This window comes from Meles meles, unplaced genomic scaffold, assembly GCF_922984935.1.
Source record: "Meles meles unplaced genomic scaffold, mMelMel3.1 paternal haplotype, whole genome shotgun sequence".
NCBI classification, from domain to species: Eukaryota; Metazoa; Chordata; class Mammalia; order Carnivora; family Mustelidae; genus Meles; species Meles meles.
This window is the reverse complement of record NW_025721141.1, coordinates 610944-633549: the sequence shown is the minus strand read 5'-3', so window position 1 is coordinate 633549 and position 22606 is coordinate 610944. Positions and strand designations below refer to the sequence as shown.

General features: G+C 37.1%; 1 protein-coding gene across 1 annotated transcript; it reads right to left on the bottom strand.

The window, feature by feature from the left end:
• Positions 1–17217: 17217 nt before the first annotated feature.
• LOC123936035 (olfactory receptor 2T29-like) lies at positions 17218–18183 on the bottom strand. Its single transcript, XM_045996826.1, has one exon. The coding sequence runs from the start codon at positions 18181–18183 to the stop codon at positions 17218–17220; it is 966 nt and encodes a 321-aa protein (XP_045852782.1).
• Positions 18184–22606: the final 4423 nt, after the last annotated feature.

Sequence of the window (22606 nt, the reverse complement as noted above, 5' to 3'; positions counted from 1 at the left end):
CTCTCTGTCAAATAAATAAATAAAATCTTTTAAAAAAATAAAAAAAAGAAGGTGAGTGCTTCTTTTCAGGGATTAATGTTACAATAAGATATGAGGCCATGAATAATGGAAAATAATGGACTTCAGAGTGAAATCAGAACTCGAATCTGCTCTACTTATTTGAGTATTTGGCCTTGTGAGGTGCAGATTTTTCATCTCTAAAAGGGTTATTTTCAATTGAACATAATAAAAAATAAATTAAAAATGGAAAAAAGAATTAATGATAACTTTAACTTAGAGAAGGATATAAATGGTTCAATTGAAATGTCAATAATTACTAACTTCTAGAAGTATTTGTAAAGTTGTGATTGCATTACACAATTTACATTTTATATGCAACTAATGAATTGTTGAACACTACATCAAAAACTAAAGATATACTGTATGTTGGCTAATTGAACATAATAAAAAATTGTTATAAAAATAAAAATATGTATCAAAATTTAAAAACCAGGAGTCCCCACTTTCTCAGAAATAAACATTGGAAAATATAAAAAATTACAAAGACAATCACAAATTAACTAGTTATGAGTGAATTTAATTAGAAATATACAGAAATTGGGGGAGGAGTCAAGATGGCGGAGAAGTAGCAGCCTGAGACTACATCAGGTAGCAGGAGATCAGCTCGATAGCTTATCTAAACATTGCAAACACCTACAAATCCGACGGGAGAGTGAAGAGAAGAAGAACAGCAACTCTAGAAACAGAAAATCAACCACTTTCTGAAAGGTAGGACTGGCGGAGAAGTGAATCTAAAACGACGGGAAGATAGACGGTGGGGGGAGGGGCCGGCTCCCGGCAAGAGGCTGAGGAACAGAGCACAAAATCTGGACTTTTAAAAGTCTGTCCCACTGAGGGACATTGCTCCAGAGGCTAAACCGGGGTGAAGCCCACGCGGGGTCAGCGTGGCCCCAGGTCCCGCAGGGTCACAGAAGGATCGAGGGTGTCAGAGTGTCGGAGAGCTCGCAGGTATTAGAATGGAGAAGCCAACTGCTGAGACAGAGCCGAGGACTGAACTCTCAGCTCGGGGTTACCTTGAACTTGTCGCGGGCAGGGTGAGCTCGGAGCGTGGCTAGAGGCTGGGGATACGGGAGTGATTGGGTGCTGTCCTCTGGAGGTGCACTGAGGAGTGGGGCCCCGGGCTCTAGGCTCCTCTGGGCCAGAGACTAGAGGGCGCCATTTTCATTCCCATCCTCTGGAAATCTACAGAAAGCGTTCAGGGAACAGAAGCTCCCAAAAGCGAACCCGAGCGGATTACTTAGTCCGGCCGCCGGTAAGCGCGGTGCAATCCCGCCTCAGGCAAAGACACTTGAGAGTCACTACAACAGGCCCCTCCCCCAGAAGATCAACAAAATATCCATTCAGGACGAAGTTCATCTATCAAGGAAAGTAGATTCAATTCCTAAGACAGCAGAGCAATTCCAGAGGAGGAGAAAGCAAAGCACGGAACTCATGGCTTTCTCCCCATGATTCTTTAGTCTTGCGGCTACTTCATTTTTTTTTTCTTTTTTCAATTTTTTTTCTTTTTTTTTCTTCTTCTGCTAAATTTTTAAAACTTTTACCCTTTTCTTTTTTAACGTTTTTTGACTAGTTTATCTAAATATATATATTTTTCTTTCTTTTTTATATTTTTTCTTTATTTGTTTTATTTTTTAAATTTTCTTCTTTTTTTTTCAGAACCTGTTTTTATCCCCTTCTCCCCCTCCCACAATTAGGGGTCTCTTCTGATTTGGTTACAGCGCATTTTTCTGGGGTCTTTGCCACCCTTTTAGTAGTTTATTTGCTCCTTCATAACCTCTTATCTGGACAAAATCACAAGGCGGAAAAAATCACCACAAACAAAAGAACAAGAGACAGTACCGAATGCTAGGGACCTAATCAACACAGACATTGGTAATATGTCAGATCAAGAGTTCAGAATGACGATTCTGAACATTCTAGCCGGGCTCGAAAAAGGCATGGAAGATATTAGAGAAACCCTCTCTGGAGATATTAAAGCCCTTTCTGGAGAAATTAAAGAAATAAAATCTAACCAAGTTGAAATCAAAAAAGCTATTAATGAGCTGCAATCAAAAATGGAGGCTCTCACTGCTAGGATAAATGAGGCAGAAGAAAGAATTAGTGATATAGAAGACCAAATGACAGAGAATAAAGAAGCCGACCAAAAGAGGGACAGACAGCTACTGGACCATGAGGGGAGAATTCGAGAGATAAGTGACACCATAAGACGAAACAACATTAGAATAATTGGGATTCCAGAAGAAGAAGAAACAGAGAGTGGAGCAGAAGTTCTATTGGAGAGAATCATTGGAGAGAATTTCCCTAATATGGCAAAGGGAACAAGCATCAAAATCCAGGAGATGCAGAGAACCCCCCTCAAAGTCAACAAGAATAGGTCCACACCCCGTCACCTAATAGTAAAATTGACAAGTCTTAGTGACAAAGAGAAAATCCTGAAAGCAGCCCGAGAAAAGAAGTCTGTAACATACAATGGTAAAAATATTAGATTGGCGGCAGACTTATCCACAGAGACCTGGCAGGCCAGGAAGAGCTGGCATGATATATTCAGAGCACTCAACGAGAAAAAACATGCAGCCAAGAATACTCTATCCAGCTAGGCTATCATTGAAAATAGAAGGAGAGATAAAAAGCTTCCAGGACAAACAAAAACTGAAAGAATTTGCAAACACCAAAACTGCTCTCCAGGAAATATTGAAAGGGGTCCTCTAAGCAAAGAGAGAGCCTAAAAGTAGTAGATCAGAAAGGTACAGAGACAATATACAGTAACAGTCACCTTACAGACTAATAATGGCACTAAATTCATATCTCTCAATAGTTACCCTGAATGTTAATAGGCTAAATGCCCCAATCAAAGACACAGGGTATCAAAATGGATAAAAAAACAAAACCCATCAGTATGTTGCCTACAAGAAACTCATTTTAGACTCGAAGACACCTCCAGATTTAAAGTGAGGGGGTGGAAAAAAATTTACCATGCTAATGGGCATCAGAAGAAAGCTGGGGTGGCGACCCTTATATCAGATCAATTAGATTTTAAGCCAAAGACTATAATAAGAGATGAGGAAGGACACTATATCCTACTCAAAGGGTCTGTCCAACAAGAAGATCTAACCATTTTAAATATCTCTGCCCCCCCTAACGTGGGAGCAGCCAACTATATCAACCAATTAACAAAATCAGAGAAACACATCAATAATAATACAATAATAGTAGGGGACTTCAACACTCCCCTCACTGAAATGGACAGATCATCCAAGCAAAAGATCAACAAGAAATAAAGGCCTTAAATGACACACTGGACCAGATGGACATCACAGATATATTCAGAACATTTCATCCCAAAGCAACAGAATACACATTCTTCTCTAGTGCACATGGAACCTTCTCCAAAATAGATCACATCCTGGGTCACAAATCATGTCTCAACCGGTATCGAAAGATTGGGATCATTCCCTGCATATTTTCAACCACAGTGCTCTGAAGCTAGAACTCAATCACAGGAGGAAAGCTGGAAAGAACCCAAATACATGGAGACTAAACAGCATCCTTCTAAAGAATGAATGGGTCAACCAGGAAATTAAAGAAGAATTGAAAAAATTCATGGAAAAAAATGATAATGAAAACACAACAGTTCAAAATCTGTGGGACACAGCAAAGGCAGTCCTGAGAGGAAAATATATAGTGGTACATGCCTTTCTCAAGAAACAAGAAAGGTCTCAAGTACACAACCTAACCCTACACGTAAAGGAGCTGGAGAAAGAGCAAGAAAGAAACCCTAAACCCAGCAGGAGAAGAGAAATCATAAAGATCAGAGCAGAAATCAGTGAAATAGAAACCAAAAAAAACAATAGAAAAAATCAATGAAACTAGGAGCTGGTTCTTTGAAAGAATCAATAATATTGATAAACACCTGGCCAGACCCATCAAAAAGAAAAGAGAAAGGACCCAAATAAATAAAATCATGAATGAAAGAGGAGAGATCACAACTAACACCAAAGAAATACAGACAATTAGAAGAACATACTATGAGCAACACTACGCCAACAAATTTGACAATCTGGAAGAAATGGATGCATTCCTAGAGACATATAAACTACCACAACTGAACCAGGAAGAAATAAAAAACCTGAACAGGCCCATAACCAGTAAGGAGATTGAAACAGTCATCCCAAATCTCCAAACAAACAATAGCCCAGGGCCAGACGGCTTCCCAGGGGAATTCTACCAAACATTTAAAGAAGAAAGAATTCCTATTCTCCTGTAACTGTTCCAAAAATAGAAATGGAAGGAAAACTTCCAAACTCATTTTATGAGGCCAGCATCACCTTGATCCCAAAACCAGACAAGGATCCCACCAAAAGAGAGAACTACAGACCAATATCCTTGATGAACACAGACGCAAAAATTCTCGCCAAAATACTAGCCAATAGGATTCAACAGTACATTAAAAGGATTATTCACCACGATCAAGTGGGATTTATTCCAGGGATGCAGGGTTGGTTCAACATCCGCAAATCAGTCAATGTGATAGAACACATTAATAAAAGAAAGAACAAGAACCATATGATACTCTCAATAGATGCTTAAATTGCTTTTGACAAAGTACAGCATCCCTTCCTGATCAAAACTCTTCAAAGTGTAGGGATAGAGGGCACATACCTCAATATTATCAAAGCCATCTATGAAAAACCCACCGCAAATATCATTCTCAATGGAGAAAAACTGTAAGCTTTTCCGCTAAGGTCAGGAACACTGCAGGGATGTCCATTATCACCACTGCTATTCAACATAGTACTAGAAGTCCTAGCCTCAGCAATCAGACAACAAAAAGAAATTAAAGGCATCCAAATTGGTAAAGAAGAAGTCAAACGATCACTCTTCACAGATCATATGATACTATATGTGGAAAACCCAAAAGACTCCACTCCAAAACTGCTAGAACTTGTACAGGAATTCAGTAAAGTGTCAGGATATAAAATCAATGCACAGAAATCAGTTGCATTTCTGTACACCAACAACAAGACTGAAGAAAGAGAAATTAAGGAGTCAATCCCATTTACAATGGTACCCAAAATTATAAGATACCTAGGAATAAACCTAACCAAAGAGACTAAGAATCTATACACAGAAAATTACAAAGTACTCATGAAAGAAATTGAGGAAGACACAAAGAAAAGGAAAACTGTTCCATGCTCCTGGATTGGAAGAATAAATATTGTGAAAATGTCTATGCTACCTAAAGCAATCTACACATTTAATGCAATCCCTATCAAAATACCATCCATTTTTTTCAAAGAATAAACAATCCAATCAAGAAATGGGCAGAGGACATGAACAGATATTTCTGCAAAGAAGACATCCAGATGGCCAACAGACACATGAAAAAGTTCTCCACGTCACTCGGCATCAGGGAAATACAAATCAAAACCACAATGAGATATCACCTCACACCAGTCAGAATGGCCAGGAAATGACAGATGCTGGCGAGGATGCAGAGAAAGGGGAACCTTCCTCCACTGTTGGTGGGAATGCAAGTTGGTGCAACCACTCTGGAAAACAGCATGGAGGTTCCTCAAAATGTTGAAAATAGAACTACCCTATGACCCAGCCATTGCACTACTGGGTATTTACCCTAAAGATACAAACATAGTGATCCGAAGGGGCACGTGTACCCGAATGTTTATAGCAGCAATGTGTACAATAGCCAAACTATGCAAAGAACCTAGATGTCCATCAACAGATGAATGGATAAAGAAGAGTGGTAGATATACACAGTGGAATACTATGCAGCCATCAAAAGAAATGAAATCTTGCCGTTTGCGACGACATGGATAGAAATAGAGCATATCATGCTTAGTGAAATAAGTCAATCGGAGAAAGACAACTATCATATGATCTCCCTGATATGAGGACATGGAGAAGCAACATGGGGGGTTAGGGAGATAGGAGAAGAATAAATGAAACAAGATGGGATTGGGAGGGAGACAAACCATAAACGACTCTTAATCTCACAAAACAAACTGGGGGTTGCTGGGGGGAGGTGGTATTGGGAGAGGGGGAGGGGGCTATGGACATTGGGGAGGGGAGACGAACCATAAGAGACTATGGACTCTGAAAAACAACCTGAGGGTTTTGAAGGGTCAGGGGTGGGAGGTTGGGGGAACATGTGGTGGGTAATAGGGGGGGCACGTTTTGCATGGAGCACTGGGTGTTGTGCAAAAACAATGAATACTGTTATGCTGAAAAAAATAAATAAAATGGAAAATAAATAAATAAATAAATAAATAAATACAACCCCCAGACATGTAGAACAAAATGAGACAAAATAAAACAAAATGTGGTACTGAGCTATATTATTACAAAGATTTTTTTATTTCAAAAATTTTTACTTTTTATTTGTATTATTAACATATAATGTATTATTTGTTTCAGGGATACAAGTCTGTGAATCATCAGTCTTACACAACACACAGCACTTACCACAACACATATCCTCCCCAATGTCCGTCATTCAGTCTCCGCATTTGACCACTGCCCTCCCATCTAACAACCCTCAGTTTGTTTCCTGAGGTTAAGAGTCTCTTATACTTTGTCTCCCTCTCTGATTTTGTCTTCATCCATTTATCTCCTCTCTTTCTCTATGAACCTCTGCCTTGTTTCTTAAATTCCATGTATCACTGAGATCATATGATAATTGTCTTTCTCTGATTGATTTATTTCACCTAGCATAATATCCTCTAGTTCCATCCATGTTATTGTAAATGGCAAGATTTCATTTTTTATGGCTGTGTAACATTCCATTGTGTTTTGTGTGTGTGTGTGTGTGTGTGTGTGTGTGTGTTTGTGTAATAATATCTTCTTTATCTATTCATCTGGTAATGGACATCTGAGCTCTTTCCACTGTTTGGCTATTGTGGACATTGCTGTTATAAACATTGGGAAGAAGATGTCCCTTTGGATCACTACATATTTGGGGTAAATACTCTGTAGGGCAATTGCTGGGTGATAGGGTATCTCTATTTTCAGCTTTTTGAGGAACCTCCATGTTCTGTCCCAAAGAGGCTGCACCATCTTGCATTCCCACCAACAGTGTAGGCGGATTCCCCTTTCTCCACATCCTGGACAACATTTGTCATTTCCTGACTTAATTTTACCATTCTGACTGAGATGAGGTCATTTCCCATTGTTGTCTTGATTTGTGTTTCCTTGATGCCAAGTGATATTGAGCAGTTTTTCATTTGTCTGTTGCTTTTTGGATGTCTTCTTTGCAGAAATTTCTTAGTTTTCTTTTTAGGTAATGTGTCTAAAATACAATTTCCATAGTCTTTACTAATAAAAGTTTACAAGTTTTATGTAGTTGGTAAAGTTATTTATCAAATTATATACAACACCTAATACTTGGAATTTGTGTTTCAAATTTCCTGCATCTAGAGTTAAAAACTGAAATGGAAGAGCTACAAGCACTCAAATGCACTCTCTTAAAAGTATCATATAATTAGCTGCTCTAAAATAGTTTAACATTTTCAATTTTTTAATTTATTCATGTGATTTTGATATTGATACATCCAGCCAAAGGAATCACTTCTATGCCATGGTAACAGGGTTTCAGGTATCTACATCCTTTAGAGCACATTAAAGACCATTATTGGAATTCTTCAACCAAATTCAGAACTAAAATTATTGTTCATTGGATAGAAAATTTTCCATTATTTTTCATACAATTTCTGCTTTCTTAAATGTGTTCAAAGGTAACATTTGAAGAAACATAATGAGCAAAACAATTTTCTAGAGGTGGATAAAAATTAAGCTTCTTAAACATAATTAGATACATTAAAATTAACATTTAACATAGTTTTGATTGTTTTTCCCCTCTTAGGTCATTATTTGTAAACATACAGTTCAGTGTACTTAACTCTGTGACTGACACTGAGTTTGGAAAATGGAAACCTCTAATGATATGGTTAAAAATCTTTGAGTTGTGTAATTTAAACTTTTATTTTAGTGAGAATATCAGGCCACAGCATTTTTTGTTTTGTTTTGTTTTGTTTTAATTAAGTGAGCTAATTTAAGATCTTACCAGTTCAGTGCTTGGAGACTGGGTTATATTCTATAGGATGGAGATGTCCCCAATTCCAAAATAAATTACCTATTAATAAGCTTAATGATGTCATTGTTGAATCTTGATAGGAATTATTTGAAAAAAATAGTGTCTGCTACAAATATCTTTACATAAATGATTACTTTGGTAGGACAAATAATTAGAAGAGTGAATAAAGAAGATGTGGTCCATATATACAATGGAATATAATGCAGCCATCAGAAAAGATGAATACTCACCATTTGCATTGACATGTGTGGAACTGGAAGATATTATGCTGAGTGAAATTAGTCAAGCTGAGAAAGACAATTATCGTATGGTTTCACTTATATGTGGAACATAAAGATGACATAGAGCACATTAGGAGAAGGAAGGAAAAAATGAAGTGGGGAGAATCAGAGGGAAAGACAAACCTTGAGAGACTATGGACTCTGGGAAACAAACTGAAGGGTTCAGAGGAGAAAGGAATGGGGGGATGTGTTAGCTCAGTGACAGGTATTAAGGAGGGGATGTATTGCATGGAGCAGTGAGTATTATTATGTGCAAACAATGAATCAAGGAACACTACATTAAAAAACTAATGATGTACTGTATGGTGACTAACATAACATAAAAAAAGAACTAAAGAGAGAGAAAAACAAAACTGTTACACTCAAGAATTTTAGGACATTATGGTTGACACTTAAAGAATATGGAATTTAAAGGTGCCAACCCACTTGTACAATAAGAAGTCCATATATAATTTTTCAATCCCCCCAAAATTAAGTGCTAATAGGCTATTGTTGATTCTAAGCCTTATCAATAACAATTAACAACTATTTTGCCTGTTATATATATAATATACAGAATTTTAAAAATAATCTAAATATTTTTCTTTATTTAATTTAATTTTATTTTTCAGTGTTCCAAATTTCATTGTTTATGCCATCACACCAAGTACATTATTTTTTTAAGATTTTACTCTTTTATTTGAGAGAGACAGACAGACAGAGAGCACACACCAGCGGGGGAGGGGTAGAGAGAGACAGCAGGACAAAAAGGCTTCTGAGCATGAAGCCTGACAAAGAGCTTGATTCCAGGACCCTGAGATCATGACCTGAGCTGAAGTCAGATCCTTAAGTGACTGAGCCACCCAGGCATCCCTAATATATTGTATGCTTACAATAAAGTAAGTTAGACCACATGGTCCTCTCAATTGATGCAGAAAAAAGCTTTTGACAAAACAGAACATCCTTTCCTGATTAAAACTCTTCAAAGTATAGGAATAGAAGGAATATTCCTCAAAAATTCATCTATGGGGCTCCTGGGTAGCTCAGTGGGTTAAAGCCTCTGCCTCAGCTCAGGTCATGATACCAGGTCCTGGGATCGAGCCCCACATTGGACTCTCTGCTCAGCAGGGAGACTGCTTCCTCCTCTCTCTCTCTGACTGCATCTCTGTCTACTTGTGATCTATCAAATAAATAAATAAAATCTTTTAAAAATCTATCTATGAAAAACCTACAGTGAATATCATTCTCAATGGGGAAATGCTGGCCACCTTCCCTTTGAGATCAGGAACACCATAAGGATGCCCACTCTCACCACTCTTGTTCAACATAGTGGTAGAAATCCTAGCAACAGCAATCAGACAACAAAAAGAAATAAAAATATTCCAATTGGCAATGAAGAAGTCAAATTCTTTCTCTTTGCAGATGACCTAATACTTTATATGGAAAACCCAAAAGACTCCACCCCCAATTTACTAGAGCTCATATAGCAATTGAGTAATGTGGAAGGGTACAAAATCAATGCACAGAAATCAGTTCCTTTCTTATACACTAACAATGAAAATATAGAAATGGAAATTAGAAAATTGATTCCATTTACTGTAGAAACAAGAACTCTAAGGTACCTGGGAATAAACCAGTACCCAAGGAATGATCTGTACCCACGAAACTACAGAGTACTCATAGAAGAAATTGAAGAAGAAACAAAAAGATGAAAAAATATGGAAAATCATTCCATGATCTTGGATCAGAAGAATAAACATTGTTAAAAGGTCTATAATGCCAGAACAATCTATACTTTCATTCTCCTTCTGATCAAAATTCCAGTACCATTTTTCAAACTGAGCAGTTTGAAAAATATTAATTAAAATATTTCAAATAAACATTGGGGTACAGATGGCTCTTCATTTCACTACATCCATATAATGGGGTAAATATGGGTCATAGGGAAGCTCTATTTGTAATTTCTTGAGGAATCTCCACACTGTTCTCCAAAGTGGCTGCACCTATTTGCATTCCCACCAACAGTGGAAGAGGGTTGCCCTTTCTCCACAACCTCCCCAACACACGTTGTTTCCTGTCTTGCTAATTTTGGCCATTCTAACTGGTGAAAAGTGATATCTCAATGTGGTCTAATTAGAAACTCCCTGATGGCTAGTGATGATGAGCATTTTTTCATGTGTCTAATAGCCATTTGCATGTCTTCATTGGAGAAGTGTCTGTTCATATTTTCTGCCCATTTTTCGATATGAATATCGGTTTTGTGTGTGTTGAGTTTTAGGAGTTCTTTATAGATCCTGGATATCAACCTTTGTCTGTACTGTCATTTGCAAATATCTTCTCCCTTCCCGTGGGTTGACACTTTGTTGTTTTTTTTTTGTTTTTTTTTTAATTTATTTATTTATTTTTATTTGCTTATTTACAGCATAACAGTGTTCATTGTTTTGGCATCACACCCAGTGCTCCATGCAGTACGTGCCCTCCCTATTACCCACCACCTGGTTGCCACTTTGTTTTGTTGAATGTTTCCTTTGCTGTGCAGAAGCTTTTGATCTTGATGAAGTCCCAAAAGTTCATTTTTGCTTTTGTTTCCTTTGCCTTTGGAGACATATCTTGAAAGAAATTGCTGTGGCTGATATCGAAGAGGTTACTGCCTATATTCTCCTCTAGGATTCTGATGGATTCTGTACCCCAAAGTTTATAGCAGCAATGGCCATAGTAGCCAAACTGTGGAATGAGTGTTCTGTAGTTCCTTGAGTACAAATCTTTACCTCTTTGGTTAGGTTTATTCCCAGGTCTAATGGTTCTTGGTGCCATAGTAAATGGAATCGATTCTCTAATTTCCCTTTCTGTATTTTCATTGTTAGTATATAAGAAAGCCACTGATTTCTGTACATTGACTTTGTATTCTGCCACGTTACTGAATTGTTGTATGAATTCTAGTAGTTTGGGGGTGGAGTCTTTTGGGTTTTCCATATAAAGAATCAAGTCATCTGCAAAGAGAGAGAGTTTGACTTCTTCCTTGCTAATTTGGATACCTTTTATTTCTCTCTGTTGTCTGATTGCCATTAATAGGACTCCTAATATTATGTTGAACAAGAGTGGTGAGAGTGGGCATTCTTGTCGTGTTCCTGATCTCAACAGGAACGCTGTAAGCTTTTTCCCATTGAGGATGATATTTGCTGTGGGTCTTTCATAGATAGACTTTATGAAGTTCAGTAATGTTCCCTCTATCCCTATACTTTGAAGTGTTTTAATCAGGAACAGATACTGGATTTTGTCAAATGCGTATTCTGCATCAATTGAGAGGACCATGTGATTCTTCTCTCTTCTCTTATTGATTTCCCTATCACATTGTTTGATTTGCGAATGTTGAACCATCCTTGTAACCCAGGGATGAATCAAACCTGGTCATGGGGGATAATCTTTTTAGTATGCTGCTGGATCCTGTTTGCTAGGATCTTGTTGAGAATCATAGCATCCATATTCATCAGTGATATTGGTCTGAAATTCTCTTTTTTGGTAGGGTCTTTGCCTGGTTTGGGGATCAGGGTAATGCTGACTTCCTAAAAGTCTGGAAGTTTTCCTTCTGCTTCAATTTTTTGGAACAGCTTCAGGAGAATTGGTGCTATTTCTTCGTTGAAAGTTTGGTAGAATTCCCCAGGGAATCCGTCAGGTCCTGGGCTCTTGTTTTTTGGGAGGTTTTTGATCTCTGCTTCAATCTTGATACTAGATATCAGTCTATCAGGTTGTCAATTTCATTTTCGTTCAATTTTGGAAGTTTGTAGTTTTCCAGGAATGCATCCATTTCATCTAGGTTGCTTAACTTATTGGCATATAACTGTTCATAATGATTTCTGATGATTGTTTCTATTTCATTGGTTTTAGATGTGATCTCTCCCTTTTCATTCATAATTTTATTAATTTGGGCATTCTCTCTTTTGTTTTGTATTAGCGTGGCCAATTGTTTATCAATCTTATTGATTCTTTAAGAAACCAGCTTCTAGTTTCATTGATACGTTCTACTATATTTCTGATTTCTACCTCATTGATCTCTGTTATAATCTTGATTATTTCCCTCCTTGTGTGTGGAGTTGGTTTGATTTGTTGTTGATTCTCCAGTTCTTTAAGTGTAGAGACAGCTGGTGTATTGTGGAATTTTAAAATTTTTTGAGGGAGGCTTGGATGCCTATGTATTTCCCCCTTGGAACCGCCTCTGCTGTATTTCATAGCTTTTGGACTGAAGTGTCTTCATTCTCATTGGTTTCATGAATTGTTGAAGCTCTTCTTTGAGCTCCTGGTTGATCCAAGCATTCTTAAGCAAGGTGGTCTTTAGCCTTCAGGTGTTTGAGTTCCTTCTGAACTTTTCCTTGTGATTGAGCTCCAAGTTCAAAGCATTGTGATCTGAGAATATGCAGGGAATAATGTCAGTCTTTTGGTGTCGGTTGAGTCCTGCTTTGTGACCCAGTATGTGGTCTTTTCTGGAGAAGGTTCCATGTGCACTTGAGAAGAATGAGTATTCTGTTGTTTTAGGGTGGAATGTTCAGTATATGCCTATGAGGTCCAACTGGTCCAATGTGTCATTCAATGCTCTTATTTCTTTATTGGTTTTCTGCTTCGATGATCTGTCTATTACTGAGAGAGGCATATTAAGATCTCCTTCTATTATTGTATTCATATCATTATGACTCACCATCTTGATTAATAGTTTTCTTATGTAATTGGGTGCTCCCATATTGGGGGTGTAGATATTTACAATTGTTAGATCATCTTGGTGGATAGTCCCTTCAAGAATGATGTAGTGTCCTTCTGTATCTCTGACTACAGTCTTTAATTTAAAATCTAACTTATCTGGTATGAGAATCGCTCCCTGGGCCTTCTTTTGAAGCCCATTGGCATGAAAGATGCTTCTCCGTCCCTTCACTTTCAGTCTGGGTGTATCTTTAGATTCAAAATGGGTCTCTTGTAGACAACACATGGATGGGTCCTGTTGTTTTATCCAATCTGCAACCCTGTGTCATTTAATGGATGCATTTAGGCCATTCACACTGAGTGTGATTATTGAGAGATCGGTTTTTATTGACATCGTGTTGCCTTTGAAGGATTTCTGTCTGTAGATTGTCTCTATATTTCTGTTCAATGATATTCTTAGGATTTTTTCTCTTTTATAGGACCCCCCTTAGTATTTCCTGCAGTGTCGGTTTGGTGGTTGCATAGTCTTTTAAGCCTTGCCGGTCTTGGAAACACTTTATCTCTCCATCCATTTTGAATGTCAGTCTTGCTGGATAAAGTATTCTTAGCTGCATGTTCTTCTCATTTAGTGCCCTGAATATATTTTGCCAGTACTTCCTGGCTTGCCAGGTCTCTGTGGACAGGTCTGACTTTATTCTAATGGGCTTTCCTCTGTATGTAAGGTGCTTCTTTGTCCTAGCTGCTTTCAAGAGTTTCTGCCTAGAATTATAATTATTCTATCAGTTTTCATGAAGGCTTTCAAGAACCTATAATCTTGGGGGGAAACCATTCTCCCTCTAGTATGTGAATGCTGTTTCCTTTCGTGAGATTGTGAATATTTTCATAGACAACTTTAATCACTATATCTTCTAGACTTCTTTCCTTTTCCTCCCCTTCAAGGTTTCCAATAATTCTAACGTTGGAACATTTCATGGTATCACTAATTTCCCTGATTCTCTTTTCATGGCTTCTGAACTGTTTGTTCCAGGCTTCCTCCTGATCCTTTCTCTCTATCTGTTTGTCCTCCAGATCACTAATTCTATCTTCTGTCTCAGTTACCCTAGCTTTTAGAGAATTTAGATTAGATTGGAATTCATTGAGAGCATTTTGACCATCATCCCTGGTGGCTTTCAGTTCTGCCCTAACACTGTGAACATCATCCCTCGTGGCTTTCAGTTCTGCCCTCATCAATTCTGTTTGGTCATCCATGGCTTTCTCCAACCTAGCTATTGCCTGGATAATTGTTAGCCTGAATTCTTTTTCTGACATATTGTCTATGTTGATAGCCATTAGCTCTGTTGTCGAAGGCCTATCCTCTGTATTTTTCTTCTGTTGGGCATTCCTCCTCCTCGTCATTGTGGTGAGAGATGACTGAACAGATGTAGCTGGGTATCGACTGTGGTGCAGGCAATATGAACCCTGTACCACTTTTGTGCAATCAGGATTCCCCACCCAAAGGAGATAAAAAAGAATAGAAAAAGAAAGAAAAAGGAGAGAGAGAGCACATGAGAGAGAGAGAGACAGGGAAAAATGGGAAGAAAAAGAGAAGCTCAGCCCATTGGGCCCAAAAGTAAGATTTATGAAGTATACAAACAAAAACAGACCAACAAAAAGACTGATAAAAGTATATGACAGAGAAAAAAATATATATATAAGCAAAAAAATGAAGAACCTCATCAAAAAGAGCCCCAAGGATAAGACTTATATACTATCAGGACAAACACAAATACACAGAAACCCTGGCAGAAGGAAATGATGTGAGAGTGGTTATAAATTCTCAGTGTGGGCGAGGAAGGTTATTTTGATTCTTCCTGGATGTATCTTGATGTCTTTGTTAAAGGACTCAACTTTTCTTTAAAGGGGGATTAAAAATTGGTTTATCTATACGGGTAGCATTGATTGGGGAATGGGGATTACCTTGAATTTTAACTGTATTTGTTTATTACAAAATAAAAATAAAAAAAGAATAAACTAGACTAAACTAAACTAAAATTAAAAAAAAATTAAAAAATAGAAAAGCAAAAGAAAAACGGGTGTATGTATCAAAAAGTTCAGTTTCAAAGGTTATTAAGGAATTTGATGTACTGGACATCTCACTCTGATGGTAAATAGGTTAAAATTATCTATATGTATTAAAAAAATGAACCAGAATAGTGATAATGAGTTAAAAATAAAAGTTGTATCTATGAAGTAGTAATGATTGTTCTTTTGTTGTCTTTTTTATTTTCTTCCTTCCTGTTTGGTTTTCTTGGGGAGGGGCCTGCCATGTGGGTTTTAAGTTAATGATGTTCTCTGAGTTAAGTCCTCCCGCCCCCCTTAAGGGGGTGGGCTCTGAGGAAACAGCTTTTTTATGGCTTTTGTTCTCTGGAGGTTTTTATGTTTGTTCATGTGTTATCTCTTGCCTTGACAGCTTTTGATGGTTTTTGGAGGTTTAGAGGAGAGCAAACTGCACCCTGACCTCCTTCTCACATAGAAGTCTCAGAATGCTCTGCAGAGCTGCTGGCAGAGTAGGTTCCCAGTCACAGTCCCTGGGGATGCAGGATCTCCTCCTTGTACTCTGGGCAGCTCCAGACCACCAGAGATGTTCCAAGAAGTGATTGCACACTGAGATTTTACCACTGGTAGGGGCTGGGAGTGCCTGGTATTTCTGGGTCCCAGAGCTCCTGGCTACCGCCTGTGAGCACCTCTCCCAGGGGAGGGGGTGGGGCGCACATGTCTCAGGCTCTGATCCTTCAGCCAGAGTCTAAGAGTGCCAGGCTAATGCCTGCCTGCACCTCTCTCAGTGAGGGTGTGGGGCATGCCTGTCTTAAGAATGCCTTCTGGCAAGGCTCCCAGCCCCTCTCAGGAGCCAGACCCATGTGTTCTCGGGTGCTCGTGGCTCAGTGTTACTGGTGGCTCAGGGACCAAGACCTGGTTTCTTAGCCACACTCTCTCTGGCTCAGTGCCAGTTGAGGCTGTCCTGGGTCTGGGGACTTAACCCCCTGTCCCTAACCACCCTGATTCCCACAATTTCCGCCCATAATCCTTTGCTCTTTTCTGAGTGCTTTCAACAAGACTCCAAGTTAATGATGGTCCCCAGATGCAGGGCACTCTTATATTGGGGTATTATTTCCAATCGGTCGCCTCTGGTTGCTCCCTCACCCTTTTGTTTATCTTCTGATATCAGCCTGAAGTTTCCACTCTGCTTTACCTGCCCACTGGTGTCTTATACTCCTGTAGAGATCCAGACATGTATAATTCTGACCTCAGGCTGATTTCATGGGTGATGGGAGTTCTTTGGTACATAGTCAGCTCACTTTAGGGTATAGGTTGAAATGGCGCTTCCCCCTACTTCCCCGCCATCTTGACTCCCAATACCCAACTTTTATATAAACATGGACAGGACTGGAGGAGATTATGCTGAGTGAAATAAGTCAACCAGAGAAAGTCAATTATCATATGCTTTCACTTACTTGTGGAGCATAAGGAATAACATGGAGGACATTAGGAGAAGGGAAGGAAAAGTGAATTGGGACAAATCAGAGGGGGAGACAAACCATGACAGACTGTGGACACTGTGAAACAAACTGAGGGTTTTGGAAGGGAGGGAGTTGGGAGGAAGTGTGAGCCTGGTGGTCGATATTAGGAGGGCATGTATTGCATGGAGCATGAGGTGTGGTGCATAAACAATGGATCTTGGAAAGCTGAAAAAATAAAGTAAAACAAAATGCTAAATATCCAAATACTTAATTTAAAACATAAAGACAATTTAATACACCTCATAACGGTTACTGTCCTATATTCTCATAATGTATGTTCTAAAGGTATTAATAGTCTCCTACAAAATAAGTTTGTAATTATCAATGTCAGCAAAGTAATGTCATATAATATGATCCTTAAATTCATTTTGAATGGAAAAATAGAATGTAATCAAAGAGCTTTGTAATACACCAAAGCCATTCCCAAATGAGTTATGCAAAAGATACAAGGCATTATGAGATGAAAATCTATGGAATAAAATTGGCATAAGATTCTGAAGTTATAATATTTGGAGAGAAAGAATAAAAGCATTAATATAAAAATTTAGTATTTTATATTTTCTTCAAAGGCAGGTCCCACATTCAATATTTTCTTCAGAGATCCTAGGACATCCTTATTCCTGAGACTATAGATTAAAGAGTTTAACACAGGAATGAGGATGGTATAAAAAACAGATACAACCATGTCCTTCTCAGGAGTGTGATAGGAGTTGGGAAGTATATAGGTGTATAAAGCAGCCCCATAGAAGAGGATGACCACAGTCATATGGGAAGAACAAATGACACATGCTTTCTTCCAGCCCTCTGCTGAGTTCATCCTGTGAATGGTAAGGAGGATGAAAAAATAGGAACTTGAAATGACTGTCACAGGAATGAGGAACATGAGGACACAGCACAGACACATGACTGCCTCATAGAGAGAAGTGTCTGAGCAGGAGAGCTTAATTACAGTAGGGACTTCACAGAAGAAATGATGGGTCTCCTGGGATCTGCAGAAAGGGAAAGTCATAGTGATGGGTGTGAGCATGAATCCATCCACAGATCCCAGAAACCAGCAGCCAGATGCAAGGAGAAAACATACTTTATGGCTCATGAGGACAGGGTAACGAAGTGGGTAACAAATGGCCACATAGCGATCATAAGCCATGGCAGCTAGAAAGAAAAATTCTGAACCTGCTAGTGTTACATAGAGGAACATTTGCATTACACACGCAGAGGCTGAGATCTTATTTATACCCATGACCTGGTCGATGAGCATCTTAGGCACAGTGACAGAAATATACATTACATCCATGAGAGACAACTGGCTGATGAAAAAGTACATGGGGCTGTGGATGTGGGCATCAAAATGTATCAGAAGAATTAGGACACCATTTCCAGTTAAAGCCATCAAGAATACTACAAAAATGACCACACACAGGAGAGCTGGGTGATTTGATTGACTGAAGATTCCCACCAGAATGAAATCAGACTGTCCAGTGTAATTGGCCACCCACTTCATGTTTTTCATAAGTTTCACTTATACAATGGAGAAGAGTTTTGGGATTAATGGTCATCCATGGGAGTCTTCCACCTGAAAGGAATAAATACATATTTACTGGCTGTGTATGTGAGTATGTGTTTGTTTATGCCAACCTTATTGTGTTAATCAGAGAAAGTTTTATGGTGTACAGAAATGAGATGATTAATTACTTAAAATTTAACCTTTAGTAGAAAATAAGGCATTAGGAACTGTGGGTAAAAATATTTGGCAAATTATACTAAATTTGTTGCAGTTCAGGTGAAATTGTAGCCTAATAATTGATGTTGACATCTATCAACATATATTGAGCATTTGGAGAGATAATAACTTAAACACAAAAAGTGAATTGTTGAAAGAAAAGGTAAATAAAACTTCATTTTTAGAAATTTTGTTATACAAATCTAATTTATCTCTCTACTTTTAGAACCCAAATGGAATCTTACAAGATTCTAGAATGTACATATTATGTTAAAAGGAATTTAAAAACTAACAAACACAAATATGGGGAAATACTATACTGAGTTTTTAATTCTGCTCCCCTCATAGAATAGGGCTACTCAGTGAGGCTATACTGGGTGGAGTGAGCCATACATTCCTAGGAGCAGGCCAGGATCCTTACACATGACTGACCATTTAGAGACCTGAGTGGCATGGGGCAGGGATCTCAGAATCTCATCTAAGCACAGTTATAAATCTAGATTTTCCTCTATCCACTATTCCATTGTCCACTCTACATAAAAACAGTATAAAACAATAATTTTTACATCATGTGTGGTTAGGATTAAGTGAGATAAAATAATTAAAGTCCCTAGGACATTACCAGTTACGGAAGAATAAGCACACATACTGTTTATTTAAAGAGTTAACACCTACAATATTCTCTTTGCAGAATCTATGTAAGAAATGGCTGTTATTACTATTGTCTTATTATGTGGAACACCTCAGTTTTCCACTTTCAGCATCTGTCCATACATTTAAGCATTTGAATTTTATAAATTTTATAATTTCTATAGTTCCAGACACAAGTATATATACATATATAAGTATATACCAATTTTACATGAATATATATATAATTTAAGTAAACATAAAATGGATATATAAATAAAGTATAAACACAAATATAAATATTTATTATTTTAACCCTGATTCAGATTTCTGTGGAGAATTTCATCTTGTTTCTGTCTAATACACACTTCTCCAAATTGAAATTAATCTCTTAATAAATTTGAGTGTGAAGGACAAACTTGGATTTAGATGGTCATGGCTATTTAGCAGGCAAAGCTTTAGTTATTTATCCACATATCACCTACTTCATGGAGATAGTAATTAATTTGTCATGGAAACGAATATATGTAGAGAAAAACTGCACACCTCTGGGATGTCACTGACTGAAATTCATTGTTAAATCCTCTACCTTACTGCTGATAGTCTGAATCTCTGTTAGACTCTACAATGTGATTTAAACTACAATTTAAAAATAGATACAAAATAAATAAGAAAGATTGATAAATACAAAATGGATGGGACTGGAGGAGATTATGTTGAGTGAAATTAGTCAAGAAGAGAAAGTCAATTATCATATGGTTTTACTTACTTGTGGAACATAAGGAATAGCATGAAAGACATTGGGAGAAGAGAAGGGAAAATGAAGGGAGGGAAATAGGAGGTAGAGACAAACCATGGGATTCTGTGGACTCTGAGAAACAAACTGAGAGTTTTGGAAGAGAGGGATTGGGGGATGGGTTGGCCTAGTGGTGGGTATTGAGGAGGGCACATATTGCATGGAGCACTGGGTGTTACATGTAAACAATGAATCTTGGAACACTACTTCAAAAACTAATGAGGTCCTGTATGGTAACTAACATCACATAATAAAAAAAGAAGAAGAAAAAAATCAAATACAAAATATCTATGGCCATCATGTAAACAATTACTAATAGTTTCTTCCACATTTCCTTTATGGAGATTAACCTTTGTAACTTTTTAAAATTTCTGACATATTAAATGTTACATTTGAAGAACCCTTTCAGGGATCCGCACAGTGACTAAGATATTGAGGAATTTGAATCTGCTTGCTGAGTGAATAGAGAAAAATGAGGGTGCTTGGGGGTGCTGGGATAATCACTGATGCATTTTGATTAATAGGAATGACTGTGATCAAGCCACATTGAACAGCCCAACTAAGACACCTAAGAGACAAGGCAATGCTATCAGTATCATACAGGGCAACTAGCCTCCATATTTATGCTTATGTTTCTTTATCCAATTACTTGAGATTAATATAAACAGCTTTGTGCATCATTAATAGTGATATTAATATTGAATAGTGAATAATATTTAATAGTGAATAATATTGAATCTCTTTTTGAAGCATCAAGGCAAATATTTAATGCTGCACTGTATTTAATCTTCTCCAAGGGTCAATGACATACATATTTTCTCCTTTTACATATTAAAGAAATTTGAGTTCTTGTGGTAAGTGCCTAATATCACAATGTAATCTGAGGGAGAATGCTACCTCAGCAGGAGTAGCACCAATGTTCTCTAATTCTGCCTCATATTGGTTGGGGACATAGTCCTCTCTCCACAGATTACAATTTAAATTTTAGGTCTTAGGTCACACATTTTAAGTTTAAATAAAGAAACATAAATATGATTAAGACATTTATTTCAATGTTTTAGCTACTCAAAATAACCCTCCTCAAGTTAAATATAATATATTTTCCTCTGCAAAATCTCAGCCTCACAAATACAATTGCATTATCCAATAATATAGAAATAATATCCATTATTTTATTCAATCAGTAATTGGAAACTGAGAATCAGTTTCTAAATGCATAAAAGCAAATATGAAGTATATAAAGAGTTTCAAAGGGAATAGTGCATTTCCTTTTCTCAATAAAAATAGACGATAGGCAAAATAGTTGCAGAAATAGTGTCAAGAACTAATAGCATGGTCAGAAGCAGATCAGGTCAAGAAAAATAATTACCTTTTTGCTCCTCCACTTTTATCTACTTGTCTGGTTGAATCCACCATCAGATGATACTGTAAGGTTCAACCAGATGGGTAAATGAAGTGTGGCCACATAAAGCTTATATAAGAGAAGCAGCAAAATGGCATCACTCCTGGTTTTAAAATGTCTCTTAGAGTAGAAGATAAGGTGTGTCTTTTGATAAATCCCCTTGATATTTTAAGAAGCATGTGGTTAAAACAGCTAAAAGAAAAAAAGCTAATAAATATTTTAGTTGCACTATTCTGGCTTTCTCTTCATTACTTTTAAATAATCTCCTTTTATCATTAAATGTAATATGCATCAAAATCTATTTAAATATTTTATCCATTTATTTTAGAGATAGAGCACAGAGGGGGAGTGTGAGGAAGAAGCAGACTCCCCATTGAGCAGAGAGCCTGATGCAGGGCTTGATCCCAGGACTTTAGATCATGACCAAGCTGACGACAAACACCTAACCAACTGAGCCACCCAGGTGCCCCAATACGCATCAAAATCTTAACCAATATTTAAAATAATCTCAATTCTCACTATTGTTAATTATTTTCTGTGAAATATATTAATTTTGTAGCCTTTTTGTTTTATGAAATGTATATTTATATATGTAATATGTATTTATATATGACATATATATAGCATTTTATGTTTTATGTTTATATCATATATGTATATATATATGATATATATGACATATATATAATCCATTAAAAGTTGGTGAAATATTTTTCTTTTATCTTTTCATCTTTCACAGATGTAGAATCTGACTCTGTGAGATCAATTACTGTTGTGGAGATTAAAATTGAGGTTGCTTTCTCTCACATATTTTTCTCCAACACTCTTCATGAGTTTATTGATTATACTTTTTTTCTATCATTAACTTACAATTTATGCTACCTTAACATTCATTTAATTTTTCTATTTTAAATTTTTATGTTGGGATATGTATGTGTGTGTGTGTGTGTGTGTGTGTATTCTCAATATTTTTTAAGCATACTGTTTGATGTCATTCAAACACATTATTTTCCATTAACACAATTTCCAGAACTTTTTTGACTCATAAATTTGCAATTTGACACCCATTAAAAAATTACTCTTCATTCCTCCTTTCCCCCATGCCATGGCAATCATTATACCTAAAATTTTTATGATTTTGGATACTCTAATTGTTTTGTATAAGTGAAATCATACAGGATTTGTATTTTTGTGACTGGCTTATTTCACTTAGCTCATAATGTTTTTTTAAAGTTCATCCATGCTTCAGCATATTACAGAAATTCCTTCATTTTAAGATTAATGTTCCATTGTATGTATACACAACATTTGGCTTATCCATTTATCAATGGATACTTGCATTGTATCCATGTTTTAGCTATAATGCTGCTATAAATATAAGTATG